The sequence below is a fragment of the Labeo rohita genome, chromosome 9 (assembly GCF_022985175.1).
Source record: "Labeo rohita strain BAU-BD-2019 chromosome 9, IGBB_LRoh.1.0, whole genome shotgun sequence".
NCBI classification, from domain to species: domain Eukaryota; kingdom Metazoa; phylum Chordata; class Actinopteri; order Cypriniformes; family Cyprinidae; genus Labeo; species Labeo rohita.
In genome coordinates, this window is record NC_066877.1 from 21214193 (window position 1) to 21237234 (window position 23042).

Below are 23042 nucleotides of genomic sequence, written 5' to 3' on the forward strand. Positions count from 1 at the left end.
AATTTATATTGTATAAATCATAAATGAAAAATTGTTCCAGCTCTTTAAGCATGATTTATTATTAAGATAACTGCATTATTTTCATTCACTTGATTGTTTGTTTGTTTGTTTTTCTGTTGTTGTTTTTTTTTAAGTTGAGGTTTTAGCTATTTTTTTCATGTGTTTTTGTAATTTTTATTAGTTTCTCTACAGTTTGCTCACTTGCAATTCTGACTTTTTTTTTTGTTTCTCAGAATTGTGAGATTATGACTCAGAATAGCAAGTTATAAAGTCACAATTGCGAGATACAAACTATATACAAAATATAAACTTGCAATTCTGAGAAATAAAGTCAGAATTGTGAGATAAAAAGTAGCAATAACCTTTTTAAATATTTTATTAAGTGGAGTAATCAGGCTTCCATAGTTAACATTTGTTCCAAAGAACTAAAATGTTTGTATGGTTTTATAGTTAGTTTTCCCTTTAGTTTTAGTTAACTATAATAACCCCTCTGTAATTTATGATGTTCTAGCCACCTTTGTTTTTTTTATAACCTTAAGGGTGGGCACAGCCATTTGTAAATTTTATCGGTCTGGCTTCCAGTCTCATCCGTGTCCAGCTATTTTTAGCTGTACAAAACAGCTTGTTTGGCTGCTTGATACTGCAGATTAGTGTGTCTTAACATAATACTTTAGTGTATTATCTTAATTATGAACTCACTAGGTTGTTATGCAAACAGTTTTACCGTTTACTGCATGTTGTTATTCTTCTCGTTATTTCCCTATAGCAGCTAATGAACTAGAATTCTTACTTCTGCACTGAAGAATAAGATTGATAGCATGTTGCTATTAGTATTAGTAGTAGTAATAATAGTAGTAGTTTTTCTTTGCTTCACATGGTACACTTGACATGGAAAGGTGACTTTGTTATAACGCTGTGGCTCTAGCAGCAGGTGTGAACAGCTGTAATGACCAGAAAATTGAAAGTCAGTTACTGCTAACCCTCCTTGTACCCAATGTACTCCATGTAATGCCACTTTTTAAAAATACAACTTTTGCTTTTGTAAGTGTCTATCAAATAATCTGCTCCCCTGCTAGAAGAAACTGGGTAAAAACACCTTCATGTTTGGAATCTACAGAACATGGCTAGATAGAGATCTAGGTACAAATTACAAAATACAAATTATACCGCATTTTCCACATTTGTTGGAGGGAAAAAAAAACAATTTGGTACCCTGTTTGTGAAAAGTGTCACATGTGGGCTACTATTATTGGAACACAAGTACAAAAACAATCCTAATCAGATCTTTACTTTGCAATGTTTAGTGTTTTCTGTTTATCTTTGAATAGTATAAAACAATTCTCAAGACTTGCTACCTATAAACTTTGATACAGTACAAAACCCTGAGAAAATCTGAGCTCTGTCATTTCCCTAGAGGCTCAGAGATCCTTCTGTTCCCACTCTCATCACAGGCTTAGATGTTTTTCCTTCAGCACTTCAGTAGCAAGAAGAGACTCTCACATGCAGCCTGCATCACAAGGCTACACTGTTGCCACATTGTTATGAATTATTTGTTTAGGTTGAAGTTTTCACTGGCACTGCTATCAGATGTGTAGATTGTGTTGCTTAAAGGCAAGTTCTGATGACAGACGTTTCAAGTACTTTGAGAACAGAAATATATAGCGGCCATGAACAGTAAGCATCTATAGTTAACTGTGAACGGCAGATGTTAAATGCAGCCTGAGGTCCCATCTGAACGCTCCATTACCGTAACCTCTCTATCATCTTGATTCTGGGAGTCCAGTGCGGCCTAACGTATCACAAAACGCTGAGTTTTGAAGAAAAGAGCATATTGTCCCTCTCTCATTATCGAATTACAGCCGTCTGTTTTGATTGGCAGAGCCAGTCAGTAAAATGTGAGCTGGCTGAGCAGCGCTCTGAAGTAGTAACAGATCATTCTTCAGCCTCACAGTGTGAGGAGAAGTGGTGGTTTTCGAGAGGTTGAGAGAATCTAGCTGCGAGCCTTGAGGGACAGGCTTCCCTCTCATGCGGAACCGGACAAATGCAGAATCAGATGCTGGATCTGTTAGTCATTCATCTGGAATAGAGCTCCAGATGCCCAGTGCGTCACCTGTCAGACCTTGTCCATGAGACATTGTTTGCTTAGATTACCAATCGAGGGAATCCAAGTCACCATCTCTCATGTAGTTACAGCTCATTTTTGAAAAATGTAATAAAATATAATGGTCTTTTGCAAGAAACTGGGATGAAAAAATAAAAATTAAAAGAGCGAGGAAGAGCAAATGTTTTTTTTTTTTTTTTTTTTTTGATGATAAAAATAGTGAACAATAGCCTTTTAAATTACTTAAAATGCATATATAATAGCAATGAGGTAACAGTAATTGGGTTTAAATAAAGTATCAAAAGCAAGTGATCATTTTTTGAACAAAAAATTAACAAAACTGTTAAAACACATAAGATAGGCCTAAAGACACATCCTAAGAAAAATTTGCTTTTCACTGTGCGCAAAGTGTATGATTGCAGAAAAATATATATGTTTGTATTGAACATTTATGGAGCAACAGATTTTAAGTAAATCATACAAGTCGTTCATTTTGTTTAAAAATCTTATAAATTTATGAGTTTACAAGGGGGGCCTTTTACCCCACACACGAGGTGAAGTGTTCACCAGCGTGGGGTAAAAGGCACACAGTATTGATTCAAATACTTTAGCTAAGATAATGTTGTTTGAACAATGTCTAATTAATACTTTTTCAAAATAATCACTTTAGCAAAGTTTTTACCTTTTTTTGCTTATTTTGATAAGTAAAATAATTATTTTTTGTTCAATGAATATACTGTCATTACAATATGTTAATATAAAACATATATTTTAAACAGAAACAAAATCATTATAAGATGTAAAGATTTTGAAAGCACTGAAGGAGATCCAATAGTAATTTAATATAGATTTGCAGTAGTAACAACAAATTATATTTTATTATATGATATGATTAATATCGTGTTTTTATATATGATGGTTTCATTCTAAACATGGTGATTATCTCTAAGATGGATACCCAACATAATATATGATGTTTTAGAAAGTGCTACGCCATGTTTTTCTGCCATCTAATGGTTTAAATGAAAATAATATCAAAGGTGCCTTTTACCCCGGGGCGCCTTTGTTGTACCCTATTAAAAACAACAGAGCTAATGCGCATTACAACAAATTACTGCATAGGGCGCCAACAGCCTGACGATTGTTTTTACACTTTACTGCACAATCTAATCATTGTTTAATATTGTCTAAACAACATTTAATTCATATTTCCACTTAGTCTTTAATATTTGACCATTTCTTTATGACAGAAATGCTATAGCCACTGAAATTTCTTGAATATGTGGAGATCAAACCATGTACAGGCAACAATTTAAACTTTTATTCAGAAATCACAATGAACAGTTAGCATATTGAGAAAGATACTGATGCTAGGTTTGATTTACCTTACAAATCGTATGAAATGGTGGATGTTGCCATCCCTGATGGATGTTATAATAAAATCAAACTCGCAGCAATATGCAGAAATCTAGTTTGAGACACTCCACACATGTAAATGATAACATTTGGTGTGGACTAGCATAGATTCTTGTCCGTGGAAAGTGCCACTTCCGGTATTTTGCCGGTTACTCAACACAGGTAAAATGCAATGGATGATTTTTTTTTTTTTTTTTTTTTAATGAGTGCTCAAATTGAATCAAGGAATCATGACAGCCCTAGAAACATATCAAATTTAGTTTCTTTTTGTCCCTCTCTCTTACATTTCTGGCTCTCACTTCTAATAATGCAAATGTATAAGAAATCATTATACATTTCAAATGTCATACAAACCACCCATTTTTCCGCCGCTTTGATTAGACATTGAATAATCCAAAAACCAGATCCATTTCTTGGCACATCGCACAGCTGGAGTCCAGATTTTCTAAAAATGCGAAGGATCTGGCCTTTTTTTTTTAAATGAGAAGTCTGTCCTTTGTTTTGAGTGTTTTGTGGACGTGCTGTCATGATACTGTGTTGAGCTTTAATGATGGGCTTGATGGAAAGAATCAAAGATCCCTCAAACCTGTGATTCTCCTGGTCACTCTGTGGGATGCTGGGTGATTGGGGAAGGGTCTTTTGAAGCAACTAGTTGGACGGGTTTCCATTAATGTAAAACATTTCAGCTTTCAAAGTACTTTTATTCCGGCTCGGAATGGCTGGGTCCCCTCAGGAGCCTGAGATCTTCTCGAGAATGTTCTTTCTGTCAATTTACTCTGAGGGGAGATGAGTTAGCGAGCCCTTCCCACTGATAGAAATTCAAATGTTTTGCTGTCGGGAATATCAGTTCAAAGCAAAATGTAGTGATAAAAAGCAGAGAATCGTGTGGCATGAAAGGTTTGATATAGCATTACACAATTCAATGGTTATTTCAATCTGATTGGTCCGTTTCAAGCGACGCTGTTGTCTTTTGACTTGATATAGGAGCTTTTTGATGTTGATTTGTAACTCAGAGCCTTGTGTTTTTGTTCAAGAGTGAACGTGATATCAGCTATGCAAAGCACATTGGTTCACCAGTGTCTAAGTCACTGGATCAGTGTTGGATTATACTGGAAGACTCAAACTGGATCCACCATGGAACAGCTTTACGAATGCTGAGTTATGGCGTCATAAATCCATCGGCCCTCCTAATATTACCGCCGTGATCTCCAAATATATTACAGGCTTTAAGTGTAGACATGACTTCCTATTGAGGATCTCTTTGTGTTCTGTTTACAATTCAACAACTCCTTACTATAAACTGTAATTTGAGGACCACAGTGTTGGTTTAGATGTGAGTGTCTAGACTGTGTGTTGATTTTATTCCGTTTTGCTAGTATATCTGCATGTCATATAGAAGACTTCACAGCTTTAGGCTTTTGTACACATTCAGTTTTGTTATAAAAATGGTTGACAACGTTGTTATTTTAGCCCTAGGTTCAAGGAATCTGAATCCAGACCGGTTGTGATTACCAGTTCAAAAGGAAGTTTTTATAGTCCAGACTCAACTTTAAAGAGGGTTACAGATTTAGACTCAAGATTTACCGTCTTTGCCTTTTAATGACCAATACTGATAATTATTGGTCATTATTATTATTATTATTATTTCTAAACTAATTTTATTTATTCATTTAATTATTTTAGTTCTTACTTTTAAGTCTAGATAATAATAGTAATAGTAATAATAATAATAATAATAATGTTATTATTATTAGCATTATTACTTAACTAATTTTGTTTGGTTGGTTGTTTGTTTTAGTTCTTCTTATTATTTTTATAAAAATAATAATAAAAATATATTAATACCATTTTTAAAAAATGATGATGAACCTTAGGCCAGATCACAATGACCATCTAATATATTTAAGTTTAAATAATATTACTAATAATAATAATAATAATAATAACAAAAATGTTATTTATTTATTTTAGTTCGTCGTCGTCTTATTCTCCTCCTCCTCCTCCTCCTCCTCCTTCTTGTTCTTCTTCTTCTTCTTCTTCTTCTTCTTATTATTATTATTATTATTGTTGTTGTTGTTGTTGTTGTTGTTGTTGTTGTAGTTGTAGTTGTTATTGTGATTTTATTTTTTTTTTTTTATTATGAAAATAAAACATGATAAACCTTAGGCCAGGCCATAATGACCATTTAAAACAGTTAAGTCTAGATGATATAATAATAATAATAATAATAATAATATACTAATTTTATTTGTTTGTTGTTGTTGTTTTTGTTCTTCTTCTTCTTCTCCTTCTCCTTCTTATTATTGTTATTATTACTATTATTATTTATTATTATTATTATTATTATTATTATTAAAATATATTATTAAACTAAAAATGTATGAACCTTAGGCCAGGGCATAATGACCATTAAAACATTTAAGTCTATATAATAATAATAATAATAATAATAATATACTAATTTTATTTATTTATTTGTGTTCTTCTTTTCTTCTTCATTTTCTTCTTCTTTTTCTTATTATTTTAAAAATATATTAATGACATTTAAAAAATTATGAACATAATAATAATAATAATAATAATAATAATAATAATAATAATAATAATAATAATAACTGTTGTTATTACTATATTAAATTCATTTATTTATTTGATTGATTGACTGATTGATGGTACTTCTTACCTTTTATTAATTATCTCTGAAATAGATGTAAATGCCATGTATTTGGCCGTGGTATGGCCATTATGGTCAGGGCTAAGGTTCAACAGATTTTGGGTAGAGGTGTCGGTAAACGGCGTGAAGATGACCTAGGCCAAGTAGTTTCTCATTCAAGTTGAATTAACCCCTGCGCCTTGGTCCCCCCCTTCTCTCTTTTTCTTGGCCTTTCTCATCCCTCCTCTGATCTAACCTGACAACTCCTGAGCTACTGTTTCCTCCTCCTGCTTAACTGAGACCACATTTCCCTTCGGATGGAGTTCTCAAACCAATGGAAACCTCTGCGTTGAGCTGCATCTGGTTTGAATCTCCTGGCGTGTGCTGCTGTTGTCACAGTTAGGCCCTGGAACTTGGCTTTAACTTTGATTCTTCCTCCCTCCACTTCCTTTGGTCATGTGTCTGTGGTGTTTGTGTGGAAGACTTGTGTGCAAGGCTTTTCACTTTATGGCCTTTGGTGAATCCGCTGATCCCTTTCGCTGGATCTTTCTCCGCACTGTAATCCCAGGCGCCAACCACCACTTCCCCTGTAAATTCACATAACGTCCGCTCGTCTTAACTGATGCGTCTTTATCTTTTTACAACTGCACCCAATGCCCAGTTCAAAGAGATTTGTCCCATGTTGCATTTTTATAGCTTGTAGCTTTCTGTTTATCAGGTAAACACAAATCATCGTGCAGTAGCAAACAATAAACCCTGTCTAATGTACTTTCACTCACCTTTTCCACGTTTGATACCCACAAGCCTGTGTTCTTGGTCAAGTAGAGAGTCTGAATTGTGTAACATATCTATTCAGTGTTCTTTTGCAAGCACGTTATGTGTTTATTACATCACTGAATACTGCATAAACAGTTGGGTCACTCTTTCAATTTGTGGTCCAGCATGCATTGGGACATTTCCATTCTTTAATAACAGTTGTGGTGAAGAAAGTGTTTTTGACACAATGGCACATGAAATTTCTTTTTTTCTTTTCTTTTTCGACAGGATGCAGCTCGGAAAACCATTCCAAAGATGCTGGCCGAGCTGGATCTGGGACGTACGGAGAAGTGTGTGCGGGTAAATTCGGTGTCCAGCGGCCTGGCTGAAGCTGACATGGAGGTTATTCTGCAGGCAGACGTGCTTCCCACAGCTCTCATGCTGCCAAAGGTGGAGGACACAGGAGAAGTGCAGTGGGTGAGTGAGTCTTTTAGCATTTTAAATTAGCAGTTCACCTAAAAATGAGCATTCTGTCATGTTTTACAATTTCATTTATGGATTAGAAAAGAAGACATTTTGAAAAATTAACTTTTCTATACATAGTAACTACACCGTTAGTAGCAGTGACTATAAAATATTTTTAAAAAAGCAGTCAATTAAACCCATGTTTTAAGCCTTACTTAACCATGACAGCCATGACAGAGCAACATTTTAGTTGATATTTTCTGAAAAGTATAAATTTTCAAGATACTGTACACAACTATGGAGTCAGTAGGGTTTTTTAGTTGAAAAAAAAATTATCATTTTATTTAGCAAGGATGCATTAATTTATTCAAAAGTGACAATAAATACATTTATAATGTTATTTAAAAAAAAAATCAGATAAATAATGTTTGTTTGTTTGTTTGTTTAACTAAAATGTTTTATGGTTTCCATCATTTGGAATAATTAGAAATGGTTTTTGAGCAGCAAATTAGCCTATTAGAATGATTTCAACCTATTAGAAAATTGAGAATTGTCATCACAGAAATAAAAAGAAAACAGGGTTAGTAAACAGGTTAGTATAGGGACCAATTCTAACTATTAACTAGTTGCTTATTGCATGCCTATTATTAACATATTGGCTGTTTATTAGTGCTTATAAAGCACATACACCTTGCGAAAGTATTCATACCCCTTTATTTTTTTTACATTTTGTTATGTTGCAGCCTTTTTTTTAAACTGCTTTAATTTTTTTTCCACATCAATCTTCACTCCATACACCATAATGGCAAAGCAAAAAACAGGTTTTTAACGTCTTTGCAAATTTATAAAAATAAAAAACAAATGTAAATGATTCCATTGCATGAGTATTCATACCCTTATCTGGGACCGTTTTAGAACTCATATTGCTTGGAGATGTCACTACACTTTGAAGGGAGTTAACCTGTGTCAAATTCAATTGAATGGGTATGATATGAAAAGGCCCACGTGTCTTAATAAAAGGTCTAACAGGTAAAAAAGGAATATCAGAGCAAAAAACAAGCCACACTGAGTAACTGATGGAGAGGGGCTTTAGTTATAGTGGTGACCAAGAACCTGATGGTCACTCTAGTTGAACTCCATGATCATATGTGGAGACTGAAGAAACCTACAGAAGGACAAACATCTCTGCAACATTCCACCACTTAGGTCTTTTCATGGTGGTGTGGCCAACCTCAATCCAAAGACACATGAATATACACTTGGAATTTGCAAAAAAGGACCTAAAGGACTCTCAGACTGTGAGAAACAAGATTCTCTGGTCTGATGAACCTCAATTCCAAGCATCATGTTTGAAGGAAACCAGACACTGCTCATCACCTGCAGAGTACCATCCCAAAAGTAAAGTGTGGTGGTAGCAGCCTCATGCCGTGGGGCTGTTTTTCAGCGGCAGGAACTGAAGGACTCCTCAGAGTAGAAGAAAAGCGCAGTGCACCAAAATATTGAGATTAAAGTTAATGAAAACCCAATGTACTTATTTAATTTTTATTTTTATTTTTACTAAGTTTACGAAGTGTGACAGTTCTGTTTTTGCTTTGTCATTATGGTATATGGAGTGTAGGTTAATGTGGGGGAAAAAGTAATTTAAAGCAGTTTAACCTAAGGCAGAAATGTAACAAAACGTGAAAAAAAGTAAGGGGTATGAATACTTTTGCAAGTATGTTGCTGTATTATGAGTCTACATTCCTAATCCTACCCAATAACTAAACTTAACAACTACCTTACTAACTATTTATATGCAACAATTTAGGAGTGTATTGGCAGAAGTTGTAGTTAATAGTTTGTTAATAGCAAAAATTGGACCATAAAATAAAGTGTGACTGAAAACAGTTGATTTTAAATTATAATAAACTTTTATAATGGTACTATTTTTACTGTATTTCTGATCAAACAAATGCAGCCTTGATGAGCATAAAAGACTTATTACAAACTTTTGAACAGTAGTGTTTTTCCCTCCAAAATTTAATCAGCACATTTTAGCAAATATTGGATTGTGCATGTGTTTCCATGATTATGGTTAGATTATAGGTAATGTGACATACATGATAATTTCATCCCACAAATTGTAGTCTATGCCCTGCTTAATGTGAAAAATGAGAAACTAAAAATACGTCTGATGTGCTCTTGCATTTTCCGTCATTTGCAAAGAACACAACACCCTCTGAACTCATAGGGTAAGGCGAAACCACAGGTCTTTTCAAAGCAATAATAACAATCTTTTCTATTAGTCTGTACAGAGGACTTGATCCCTGTAGTCAGGCCCGGGGAGAGATGAGGCTGTATATCTTGGCATCAGCTCAAGAGCGCCATGACATTTTTAAGCTAGCTTCACAAGACAGATGTCACAAAGTACGTCTTTCCCCTGGAAACACAGGGCCTCTTCAATAAACCTATACTTAGGTTTAGGATTTAAAATCAAAGTAGGTGGACACTTTAACCACTCATTGTCAGATGGTTGGTCAGTCAGTGAGTGGCATTACAGATGGCCTCAAAGCTAGCAGACATAGACTTAAAGCCACAAAACACTCTTTTCCCCTGATCACCTCCATGTGTGTGTGTGTGTGCAAGAGGTGTTGAGGATTCTTCTAGACGTCTGTTCGTCCATCAAAGCGGGGCTTCCTCTGCCAGGCGGCCCCAGGAGGCCCCTGGTGGCCCCCAGCATAGCCAATACACCAGCCCCCAAATCCCTCCAGCTCATTTCCCCCAACCAGCCAACCCAGCCCAAATCTGCAGTATTCAGCTACTCTGCATGAACACTGAAAAGACCTGAAAGAAGCCACAATGTCTTAACTAGGTAGATGAAGGGAGGGAGGGAAGCTGAGAGATGGAGGGGGCCCCTAGTCTGTTGCTCACAGTTAGTTTAGACTAGAAGCAGGAAGTTTTTAACTAGTGGTTTTAATTAGTGCTCATATATTTCCCGGGCCGCTTGACGTTTCTTCCCTTTTTAATTGCTGACAGGTGTTCATATTTTTGTCACTAATTCTGGTTCGCTGCCATTTTGTCTATTGCTTTCCTCTGAATTTGCTTCCTCGGTTCTTGAGCGTAGTCCATAAACAACATAGTTTATATAAAAAATGGACAAAAAATTATATTTGTTACCCTGGACCACAAAACTAGTCTTAAGTAGCACATGTATATTTGTAGCAATAGCCCAAAGTACATTGTATAGGTCAAAATTATTTTATTTTATGCCAAAAATCATTAGGATCTTAAGTAAAGATCATGTTCCATGAAAGTATTTTGTAAATTTCCTACCGTAAATATATCAAAACTTAATTTTTAGTAATGTGCATTACTAAGAATTTCATTTGGACAACTTCAAATGTGATTTTCTCAATATTATGATTTTTTTTTCACCCTCAGATTCCAGATTTTCAAATAGTTGTATCTCAGCCAAATATTGTCCTATCCTAAAAAAAAAGAAATATTGATCCTTATGACTGCTTATACAAAACTGAGAAATTATTGTTGCATACTGCTGGCTTTAGGAATCCCCTCTCACCCACATGTAAAAATAAACCCATTTTCAGAGTAAAATTATCTACACCATCAGCCATTCACTTCCCACTTAGGCACTCAAAAATCAATACAACCTCTACGCATATGTCACATTGGGTAATACAGTGTGTGTGAATGCATTAAAAAGTGCACACATATGTGGTGGGGGTTCGAACATGCTCTCCACATGCTTTGCACACGGTCGAGCTCATAGCCGCAGCAGGATACGGGAGATTGTGAGCGAAGAGGAAGTCATGTAGTACTGACCTGACATGGGCCCACTGCTTTGAAAGTGGCGTGAGACAAACATGAAAGGAGAGAGTGTTTCTCTCTTTATCTCCTTCTTGCTGTCTCTGATCATTGGACGGTTTGGATGCATTGTCATACTTGCCTATTCAGAATCCTTACCTGAACTCACCATGGTCACAGTTTCTCTAAAAATACCTTAGTTGCTGGCGTTTTTGTTGCTACGATGTATTTTTGGTGTATTGATATTATTGACAGCTATCCCCAAAAAGTAAAAGTCTGTTCTGTAGGCAGAAACAATATAATTAAGTAATTTGCAGGTTGTTTCTTCTCAAAATGACTAGTTCTGTGCCACTACTGGTCTGTTTCTTTGCAGCCTGACCTGGCAACATTGACTCAACCAATGGCATGACTTGTGGGCGGTACCATCTGTTTGGCCAACCAATGGAAGACAAACTCGTTTCATTAAAACTGATTTCATTTGCTGATACACAATCACCTTTTACCAATTTGTTTATTTTGACTTATATTTTTGGCCTACGCAATAACAATAAGTGCAGAGACTGAACATCAAGTCATTTGCAAGTTAAGTTAAATAGCAACGTACTAAATAAACTATTTAAAACAGCAGCGTTTTGATGCCTAAGTTAGTATTTATTACATTTACTAGCTAATCCAGTGATGGTGTTATGTTTTACTGTGGAATGAAAGACATAATGGAGCTTTTTATTATAAAATTTGAGCACTTTAAAATCAGCTGTTTTTTAAATACTGTAAAATAATCACCAGCTATCAAATGCTATTGTGTAGGATTAAATATCTCTTTTTCCCTTGTGTGTTTGTGTGTGTAATGAGCAGTCAGCGAGTGTCTAATCCAACACACAACACAAAGTCGTACCACTACAAGCCTGATTATCTCTCTCTCCTCCTTCTCTTCTTCTGGTCCCGGCGGCCGCCCCTAAATCCCTCTGTTGTTTATTTTCTTCCCCTTTTTCACGTAGATGAGCGGAGGAACCTCCAGACTGATTTGTTGCTAAAAGATGGACTTACTTGTTTCCTTTTGTGTGAAAATCTTCTACTCTCCCTTTCTATCCTCTCTCTGTGTGCTTGTTTGACTGACAAGGCTTATTGGACTATAACAGGCGTAACTCTTCCCCCCCTCCTCCTTTTGTCCGCAGACAATTCTCCCACAGATTCGGAGCTGTGCGCATTCTTTGGCCGCCACACTACTGAGTCCTGAAAGGAACCAGCTCGAGTCCCGTCCCTCCCCGTCCGCTCCTAATTCTCCCCCCCCTCTTCACCAGCACACGGTGAAATGAGCACTTCAGCAGGCCGGAAACATTTAATCTGGCCCTCTTTTGAAGAGAATTAATTGAAACTTATCCACTTGCCGCCTTTTTCGCTCTAGCGGCTCCCTCGCCCCAAAATCCCTGCCTCGTTCCCATCCGGATCATGGCGGATGGGGCTCTTGTGTTGGGTTTTTGCGAACGCCCTGTAGGGACCGGAAAAGCTTGTCACCTGAGAGCCGTATTAGCGCTTGCGCGAGTGCGGTTCAACGTCGAGTTCCCCTCCGAGAGTGTGTAAATATTGAAAAGGCCGATCGGTACCGAAACTTGAAGCACACCTGTAATTTGTTGTCACTCGTCAACGTCCTAATGGCGCCTCTCCATTAAAGGCGCGTGACGGGGCAGGGCTTTTGATTTGATTGAGGGCTACATAAACGCTTAATTTTGCTGCCGAGTGGCTATTATTTTGCGCTGAAATCCGGGGCCGTCGGAGAGGGCAGTGTGGCGTCTGATAAAAGAGACGGTGAGGAAATGGAAGGGCCGCCAAACAAGCCCTTCCCTCTCCCTCCCTTTTCTCCGTTCGAGGGGAATATTATGCTAAGCCGTTGGCGTTTTTATGTTGCCATAGCAGCATTACTCCTGCAGGGTTGTGACCTCAGATGATTACAGTACAAAGCTTATTGGGTCTTGAAAACCCCTTTGAAGATGAAAAGTCTTTGATGGTTTATATTTATGCAAATCTCTCAGATATGATTTATCCTACTGAGATTGAATGGGGAGATGATTAAAATTCCCCCATTAGAAAAAAATCCCTCAATGAAGGCATATTCTTTGAGCTAATAAAACAAGTGTGTGTGGGATATTTTAGCCTTTATTTGGAAAACTAGCCTTGACGTACCTGAGGTTATTTTAATCTGCTGTCCCCGATGTGTGAAAGAGAGACGGAATGGGGGGACAGGGAATTACACTTTTCTGCTTTGAGTTTTTTTTTTTTTTTTTTTTTTTCCTCTTCCCTTCCCTTCCCTTCCCTTCCCTTCCCCCTCCTTTTATTTTTTTGTACAGGCTTTAAAAGAAAATATCTGACAGAGGGAGCTTTTGTGTGTTTCCAGATGATAGATTTTGGAATTTGGGCAACCCCACTGGCAGTCCACGGCTAGCTGTGAACTGGTCTGTTGGAAAAAATCGGAATGCTTTGGTCTTCAAAGCACCAAACTTCATTTTAAAGCCTTCTTAGGTAAGCTCAAATATTAGCGGGAAAATGAATAGCGCGGAGAAGTGTCGTATCACACGTCGCAAGTCTCACGAGTCTGTCCGCCGGGGGAAGCCGAGGCTCTGCATAAAACTGAAATGAAATGCGCTCCCAGACAGCTCAAATCTCATCCCTTCTCTTTTCATATTCAGCGCTCCTTTCTTTGTAAATTCAGACAGGAACCTGTAGTATATCTCGAGGGCCCCTGTGAAACAGGAGTTGTCCAAAGACTGTGTGAATCCTGTCAAGTTTTTGAAGCAATATTTATTTCTTCTTCTTCTCTCTCCAAAACCCTGAGTCAGAAGTTTTTCAATTTAATTAGGCATGGTTTGAGTAATGTTGTCTCTTTAAATGTGATTTAAGGTGGTGTTTTTGACTGTGTGTGTGTCCGTTTCAGTTTGTTGACAGGTTTCAGCGATACTTAAAAGGCAGAGAGCTCAAAGAACCCATCCGCTTGGTCACCTTTGTGGAAACTGCTGTGGGTCTGCTAAATTTTAAGGTAAATAATGACTTCATAATTTGACTTAGAAAACCTAAATTGCCCCTATCTTGGAAAAAATGGACATTTTTGTCCTCTTATAAATATGCAGCTCCTTTTTTCCTTTTGATTATTTTTCTCCCCCCTCCCCCAAACCCTCTGTTGTGCTGGCTAGACGGAATCCCAGAGCCAAGACAGGGAAATATTGCAGAGTCACAGCAAGAAGTGAAATTAATTTGGAACTCAACAAAAGCATTCAAGAAATTCCATCTGCTCCGTGCCTGACACGGTCATATCACATTCCAGACTGTCTCTCGCTAGTCCTGCTTCTGGGGTTAGTTACAGCCTTGGACGGTCTTCACAGATTTCTAGATTTCCCCATCCACGGGGACAGAGATGGGCCATTAATTGTGTGTGTGTGTGTGTCTTTTTTTAATATCTGATACAGTTCCATTTCTAAACACAATATAAAGAACAGAGGCATGGACAGCGATTAAGGGAGTTTTAGGGAAAATTAGAGTCGTCTGACTGGGTGACTTGATTGAGTGCCAAAGCACACATGCGCACACACACATGCACAGCTCTTAATTTTCTCTTTCTCTTGAAGGCAGTGTGTGAAGCACTTCGAGATCTTGGGCCAAAGGCAGGTCTTCATCATGACGGAGTTGTCTTCGGGTCAGATGACTTCTGTGCCAGCATAGGTCTGCTATCTTCTTATTTCACTATTTAATGCCTTTTTTTCTTCTTCATTCATTTATTTGTTGAATGACAGTACCATAAATAAATTATTTTCATTAACTGATGAAAAAGATGCATTTTTATGATATTATGTGACCCTGGACCACAAAAACAGTCATAAAGGTACATTTTTTTAAACTGAGATTTATACATCATCTGACAATATTCAATACAGCACAATATTTAGCCGAGATACAACTATTAGTTTTAAGTTTTGATATATTTACGGTAAAAATTTTACGAAATATCTTCATGAAACATGATCTTTACTTAATATCCAAATGATTTTTGGCATAAAAGAAAAATCTATTATTTTGACCCATACAATGTATTTTTGGCTATTACAAATGCACCCATGCTACTTAAGACTGGTTTTGTGGGCCAGGGTCACATATATCATTAATAATTATGTTTTTGATCCTGCAGGAGCCACACGCACTAAAGATGCTAAAGAACTCCTGTATGCTCGGCAGAAAGTGGTGGTCACCACCAAGGCTTTCGGTCTCCAGGCAATCGACCTTGTTTACATCGACTATCAAGATGTGGAAGGACTAAGGCAGCAGGCCAGAGAGGGCGCGCTTATGGGCTTTACTGGTACGTTGACTGCTAAGTCACATTACTTTTTTTTCTGTTTATTTGCTGTATGACATCCTGGCCTGATCTTTCTTAAACAAAATTCTATTTTGAACTCTCTATTTAGGATCTTAATGAAAATACATGCACATATGAATAATTGCAAATAGTGTATACTGACTTGAAAATTGTTGCACAAGCAAAACATGTAAGAGAACCAGTGATTGGCTGAAAAGATTAGCATGATAATATTCCAGTCTTTGATAAATATTCTGGGTTAAATTTTAAAGTTCTTTAAAATATACAAAAAAATCACAAAAATCTGTGTAAAATATTAATTACATTTCATACATTATGTATGTATGTATGTATATATATGTTTATATATATATATATTATATATATATATATATATATATGTGTGTGTGTGTGTGTGTGTGTGTGTGTGTGTGGATAGATAGATAGATAGATAGATAGATAGATAGATAGATAGATAGATAGATAGATGGATGAAATTTGAAGAATTTAAGAATTTTGATGTTAAATGTGACCCTGGGCCACAAAACCAATCATAAAGGTAATTTTTTTAAAATTGTGATTTATACATCAACTGAAAGCTGAATAAATAAGCTTTCCATTGATGTATATGACAATATTTGGCCGAGATACAGCTATTTGAAAATCTGGAATCTGAGGGTGCAAAAACTTATAGGGAGAAATTGCCTTTAAAGTTGTCCAAATGAAGTTCTTAGCAATGCATATTATTAATCAAAAATCAAAGTTTGATACATTTACAGTAGAAAATTTACTAAATGTCACAACACGATGTTTACTTACTATCCTAATGATTTATGGCATAAAAGAAAAATAATTTTGACCCACGCAATGTATTTTTGGCTATTGCTACAAATATACCCATGCTACTTAAGGCAAAACTTTGTGGCATCTTTTTTTTTTTATATTTGTGTTTTCATTGCTGTCCATATTGCATTGATGATTGTATTTATTACCTGAGCTTTTATTAACATACTACATATATGAAACTTCAAAAAATGTTACCGGCATGTGTTTATCAGTGTACGCATGCGTACACGTTCTTTTATTTGTCTGTGTGTATTCCTTACTTACAAGTGTGTTTGTGGGAGATAGACGCATGTTCGCAGCTCAGCGCTGTGTGGGTTTGTAGCCAGGCAACGTGTGTTTGTATGTGTGTGTGTGTGTGTTTGTGTGTGTGTGTGTGGAGTCCTGGTGAGCGGGTAACTGGCCACGGGAGGCCAGACACAGCCCTCCTCTGAGCCTCCGCTAATGAATATGTAATTGCTGTTTGCAGAATACACACTGTTCTCCCTGCACATCTCTGTATACACTAGCACTGCCATTCCTCCAGAACACAGTACTCCAATGCTAAAGATCACTCGCTTTTCTTCTGTCTTGTTTCTTCGTCATTTTTTTAACATCAAAATTCCATCTAGCATGCTTAATGACTGGATTTAATTTTAAACACAATTTTATTATCATTTAATGATGATAGAATTGCAACTCAGGAAAAAAAAAAAAGGCTTTTCATACAGAAACTATTTTAGGAGTGTTTATTTGATTGATTGAAGGGCATTAACAACCGTTATAAAGGAAATTACCTTGATAACCATAGTCTCTCTAAATTACCATAAAATTATTACTACTGTAAAATCATGTAAACTATGTAAAAGATGTTTAATTTTTTTTTCCCCATCAAAGATTTTAATAACCACTGCACCGCAGTAAATCAACACAATTTCACTTAAGTAAGTTTTTGTATTTTAGCAGAAGCTGTGAATGGCATGCTAAAATTTTATAAACTTATTTAAGCCAACTCTATGATTTACTTTTTATAATTATTTTACAGTTTGTGCCATCCCAGGATATCGATGGGGGTGCCACTGCAAGGTTGTTTGTTTTTATTTCCCCAGCAGCCAGCCTGCGGGTTGATCGTGCCATGTTGCAGCCCATCAGCCGGGCGCTCTGTTCAGCAGCCTGTCATTAGGCAGGTGGGGTCGGGTTTGATGACTCTCTTCTGCCTCTCGTGCGAGTCTGAATTGGAGCGGCTCCTCGTGCAGCATGCGCTGAGCTCACCACCGTTCTGTTTGCCACTGCTAGTCTGAGGTCCCTGTGTCGGGAGGCCTACAGAAACACTGTTTACAGTTTACACCCTCGGTGTGAAGTGTGTGTGGATGCGGGTGAGTGTGTGTATGTCTGTAGGCTATTGAAATTGCATGCAGATAAATGTAGTTCAGCCTTTTTTGTTTCTTTTTTTTTTTTTGCACTAGACTTGCATGAGCAAATCTGTCACTTTGTTAATGCAAATAGAGCAATTGGGGTCTCAGAATGCTTTTTATAACTAAAATGGTTCGTTGAAATCACTTTTTGTATTTTGTTACAAAATTATTTTTATCGCTTTGTCAGAATCAGAAAATTGTATCTTTGTGTTTAGGGAAATTTTTCTGATTTTAATATACAAAAATAATTTTGCCATAAAACACTTTTTAAATATTTTCCTTAAAGTGATTTATATTTCTATTATAGTCGTATTAAAATAATAATTGCGCAGAATACTACAACAGGCACATCTTTATCAGCAGACAAGCAATTAATAAAATCAGGTACAAAACAGATAAAGTTACAAATTAACCAAAAATTGTATCCTCTCCTCTTGTATGTATTTCCCTGAATTTATCAGCTGTGAATTATCCTTGGCTCCTCTTTATTTCTAAAGGAGGACTTTTAGTCACAACTACATGTTGTGTAATGAATAAGATACATTTTTGTTTTGTCTCCTAAAATGAAAATGTATAAAAAGGTTAGTTTTTTTTCAGTGTGTTAATTTAGACATCAAAATAACATTTTCCTTTATTCCTTGTATCCTTTTTAGTTGCTTTTTCTGCCTTTTTGATAGATTTTGTCCGTCTATGTGAGATTTTAAGAATCATCTGACAGTGGCACTCTGCTAAATGGTAGTGAGCCAACCAGACGTACCCAAACCAGATGGCACCTCGTGATTGGCCGAACGACATCAGGGAGCATTAATGATGCACAGCGGCCGCCCAATAGCAGGGCTGCGTTTGGGCTCACCACGCCCACTTTGTTCACTCTGTCACTAGCTGGCTCAGAACAGACAGCTCCTGAACAGGTGGCAGTCTGGGGAAGGGGCATATTTTGTTGATGTGAGGGAACGACCCCCTGCCAGTCTTTTCTGGGATGGGCGTCACAAACATGGACCTTGAGCCTCAGCTTTAGGGTGTTGATCCAACAGGCCGTCTCCTCCAGAGCAGCAGAGGGACAGTACACACGCACACTGGTGATTTTTCCGTCTGCAGCGCTGTTGGCTCAATAAGAGAATGCAGTCACCAAGCTGGTTTGCTTTATTTACATTGAAGCGCATGCTTAGCTGTCATTGGTTAACCTGACGCCTCATTCGCTTCCCAGCTGCAGCATCAGATTGTGTCGTATCTTGCAGCATTTGGCTTTTGGCAATGTGTAAAAGATGCAGAAAGTGACACCTGTGCTGTTGCAAGACTGTGTTAACATATGACTGACATTACGCCGCAATATGTAACATTGTGTGCTAAATTATGTGGGAACTCAATGGATAACACATGGCAGAGACTGTTTCAGAGGGGTTAACTGGGGTAAGAGCCACAGATGGAGCTAATGGTTTTCTCATGTATTAAATTCTACGCCTCTCAGCTAGCTACCTTTCCGTATTTGTTTTAAGAGACGAGCTGAAACAAAACATAACAGATATTTCTGAAATTAAGCCTCATCACCCAGAGGTTTGATCTGGGAACATGTCTCGATTATTATGGTGCAGTACTGGACAGATGTTATTTTTGAGAATAAGGTTTCTGCCGTCATGACTTTAATCCGTTTTAGCTTCTTAGCCGATGCTGCGAAGCATGGAGGAAAAGAAAATGTGTTTTTGAAAATACCATCCACATTGTTTTAGGTTATTATTATCGTATCATTTATTATTGTGTTTATCAATATAAATATTCATACGAATTAAATAATACAATAACTTCAAGTTTAAAAAACAATGAGAAAGATATCATTTTAATTGATCAGATTATCTCAAAGCATTTTTTTGAGATAAAGTAGGTAGTAGATGCATGAGTTCCTGACTTCAGATTATAAATCATTTCACGGTCATATATACTTTTTCACCCCTGCATTGGGTCATTAACACACATAACTGAGCTTATGAGAGGTATCAGTTGCTGCTGCCCATGACATCTATATCTGTGTGTACTAGTGTGTGTGTGTGTGTGTGTGTGTGTGTGTGAAGTGTGTTGAGGTAACCGCATGTGTGTGGCTCTCACACGGGCCTGTAATAAAAGCAGCAAGTCAAGTCTCACAGAGGCTGCTTCAGATTGGAGTGTAACTAAGCGTGCAGTAAAGTTTCAGAGTTCAGCGGGGCACGAGGCGAAAATCGGGATGACACCCATAATTCATAGCATCCTCTGTCCCTGCTGTGTCCCTTAAATTCATTCTTGGTCAGGGAGCTGTACTGGAGAAAGAGGAGCAAATACCCACCAATGCCTTTGCTTCTGTGAAGCAAAGCCCTTTAAATGTGGAGGAATAATCCTAGATGATGGGTTTTTTTTCTGTTTTTACAGAATTATCACTTCCTGTAGATTTGTATGTGAGTGGGTTACACTGTAAATGGTGTACTAAAAATAGAAATAAAAAGGTTTACATCTAAATAAATAAATATTTATTTAATGTGGCTGACCTGTAGAGAACACTTGAATATTACTAACTCTTATTATTGGTTGGACATTAAAAAATGTTAATTAAGTATGGGTGTTTTATAATTTAAAAAAAATATTTATTTATTTTTACTGTGATATTTCCTTTAAATATGTGACCCTGGACCACAAAGTAATGCACGGTAAGTAGCATGGGTATATTTGTGGCAATAGCCAACAATACATTGTGTGAGTTAAAATGATATTTTTTTCTTTTATGCCAGAAATCATTAGGATATCTTCCTTGAAAATAGTTTGTGAATTTCCTACCGTAAATATATCAAAAAATAATTTTTGATTAGTAAAATGCATTGCTAAGAACTTCGTTTGGACAACTTTAAAGGAGTTTTTTTGTTGTTGTTGTTTTGTTTTGTTTTTTTTTTTTTTTGCACCCTCAGATTCCAGATTTTCAAATAGTTGCATCTCGGCCAAACAACAAACCATACATCAGTGAAAAGCTTATTTATTCAGCTTTCAGATGAATAAAACTATAGAGATGTATAAATCTCAATTTCAAAAAACTGACCCTTATGACTGGTTTTGTGGTCCAGGGTCACATATGCTGTTCTCTTTGGAATATTTATTTAGTGTTTGTTGTACAACTTCTTTCTAGGAAAACAAGTGATTCACCCCAACCAGATCAAGGTTGTTCAAGAGGAATTTGCCCCCAGTCCAGAGAGAATCAAGTGGGCCACAGAGCTGATCGCTGCATTCGAGGAGCATCAGAAGTTGGGAAAGGTGCGTGTTCGGTAGTTCCTCAGCTTCCACATAGAGATCTGTATTATTTTCCAGCCTGATACAGCATCAAGATGTCCTCCATGACGCATGCTGCACTGTAGCTTTTGTCGGAGAAAATCAAATGAGGTGTTGAATATTATAGTTCCTAATTTAGTGCATCATTGAGTCCTGCGTTTTCTGCTCGGTAGGGCTGCGCGTGTCTGAGATGTGCTAGTAATGTACAATCTGCCAGTAATTCTTACGCTAAGGATGGCCTGGGGGTGCGTCAGCGACGCTCTCCCCGTTCGGCTCTTTGCTCACAAACTGAGATTCCGGGACACAGTTGCTCGATTTATTTTGCGTTTTCCTGTACATTTCTATGCCCTCTTCAATCTCCTTGCAGATTTGTTACAGAAAATGTTTGCAAAGTACCCACCTGAGGTTTTACTGCCTCTCAACATGCCATTTTTAGACCCTCTGCCAGCATTACATTACATTTAGGATGCATATTTACTTTCTTTGATGCATATGTCATGTAATTATTGAAACTCTTTCTTCTTTAGAGGTTAGGGCTGGGTAGACTGATTAAAATATCCAGCTCGGTACAGTGGTGCAATGAATAGGAATATTTTAACGCTATCTCACAACCAATTCGTACATATTTTACAAGGTGGCTAATCTCATACAAATTTGTATGATTTCAGTAATGGGTAGGTTTAGGGGTGGGGTTAGGTGTAGGTAATTCATACAAATTCATACGTATTGTGCAACTCATAAAATCTGTACGTTTTCACTAAAATCGTATGAATTTGTACGAGTGAGGTCGTACAAATTAGCCACCTCGTAAAATGTGTACAAATTGCTGTGAGATCGGGCTGGAATATTTACCATGCACAAAAATGACTTCCAGCTCTGTCAAGATTTTTTTTTTATATATGTATTATATATGTGGGCTCTCTTTTTTTCTTGGCCCTTTTCTTGGTTTTCTCTAGGGAATTTTTTGAATAACCATCCTATCTTTCTTTGTAGTGTCATTGCAGCTATGTAGAAGGAGATGTTCTTCTAGACAATATCTGCCTTTATTTTTATTCAACCAGTGTTCTGTTCTCTTCTCCTCAGGGGGCTTTCACCTTTCATGGCAGTATGATTGACATGCCATCTCTGAAGCAAGCTCAGAACATTGTCACGATGGCTTCAACTGTTCAGGGAAAGTGAGCCAAACCTGAGTTCCTCAGACATCAAAATCTGCACCATGCTGGCTGAGGCGTGCACTTCACGTCAAGAGCTAAAAACGACCTGTGCATTTGTTTAACCGGCAACAGAGATGATGTTCTAGTTGATGTGTTGATTTCAGTTTAATGGACTGATTATTTTGTCTTCTGAAATTCCCGGCACATTACCATTTTAGTTTGCATTTGTGTGTGCGTCGTGCCCGCCCCCTGCCTCTCCGGTGTCAGGGCAGACGATTGGCCGTGGTAAAGGTTGTGCGTGCCCGACGAAAGGGCAAACAAACAGGGCCGCCCTGCCGTCGAGCTTCCATTCAGCCCGAAGGCTCCTCCAGGCCCCAGAACATCAAAGCGCTATTTGCCAAGAAGCGGCTGCGAATTTACTAAAACCAACATTGAGAGAATGAGCCTGTGAGCCCGCTCTAAATTGTAGGCCTTTGTTTCAGGGGGCTCAGCAAGCCAGTTTGTTCTTCAAGACAAGGCTTGAATGTGTCTGCAGCCTGGCGTAAGCTCTACACGGCGTGCCACACGCTCTCTCGCAAACACGTACACAAAGGGCTCGGCGAGGGCTCGCTCTATGTAAATATCAGCAGTTTTCCATGGCTTTGTTTCCCGGTCAGTGGTTCCCATCTCTCCATCCAGCTTGGAAGTCACCGTGAACATGGCCAAGTCCTCAAAAGACATGCCGCCGTTGTCCATTTCACCAGTGCTCCTCACACACACTTTGTCAAGAATGCCTCTTTTGAAATAAAACTCCAGGATGTCATTCCCAATGAATGACCATCCTTTCCACCCTTGA

General features: G+C 37.4%; 1 protein-coding gene across 2 annotated transcripts in view; it reads left to right on the forward strand.

Moving 5' to 3' along the window:
- The window catches only part of clybl (citrate lyase beta like), a 71066-nt gene extending 48024 nt beyond the window's left edge, over positions 1-23042 (forward strand). For both annotated transcript variants that reach the window (XM_051119325.1, XM_051119324.1), the window contains exons 3-8: positions 7215-7403; positions 14125-14226; positions 14813-14906; positions 15370-15537; positions 20914-21038; positions 22137-23042. In XM_051119325.1, coding sequence (XP_050975282.1) covers positions 7215-7403; positions 14125-14226; positions 14813-14906; positions 15370-15537; positions 20914-21038; positions 22137-22232 — 774 coding nt within the window. In that variant the 3' untranslated portion in view covers positions 22233-23042. The remainder of the gene's footprint in view (positions 1-7214; positions 7404-14124; positions 14227-14812; positions 14907-15369; positions 15538-20913; positions 21039-22136) is intronic.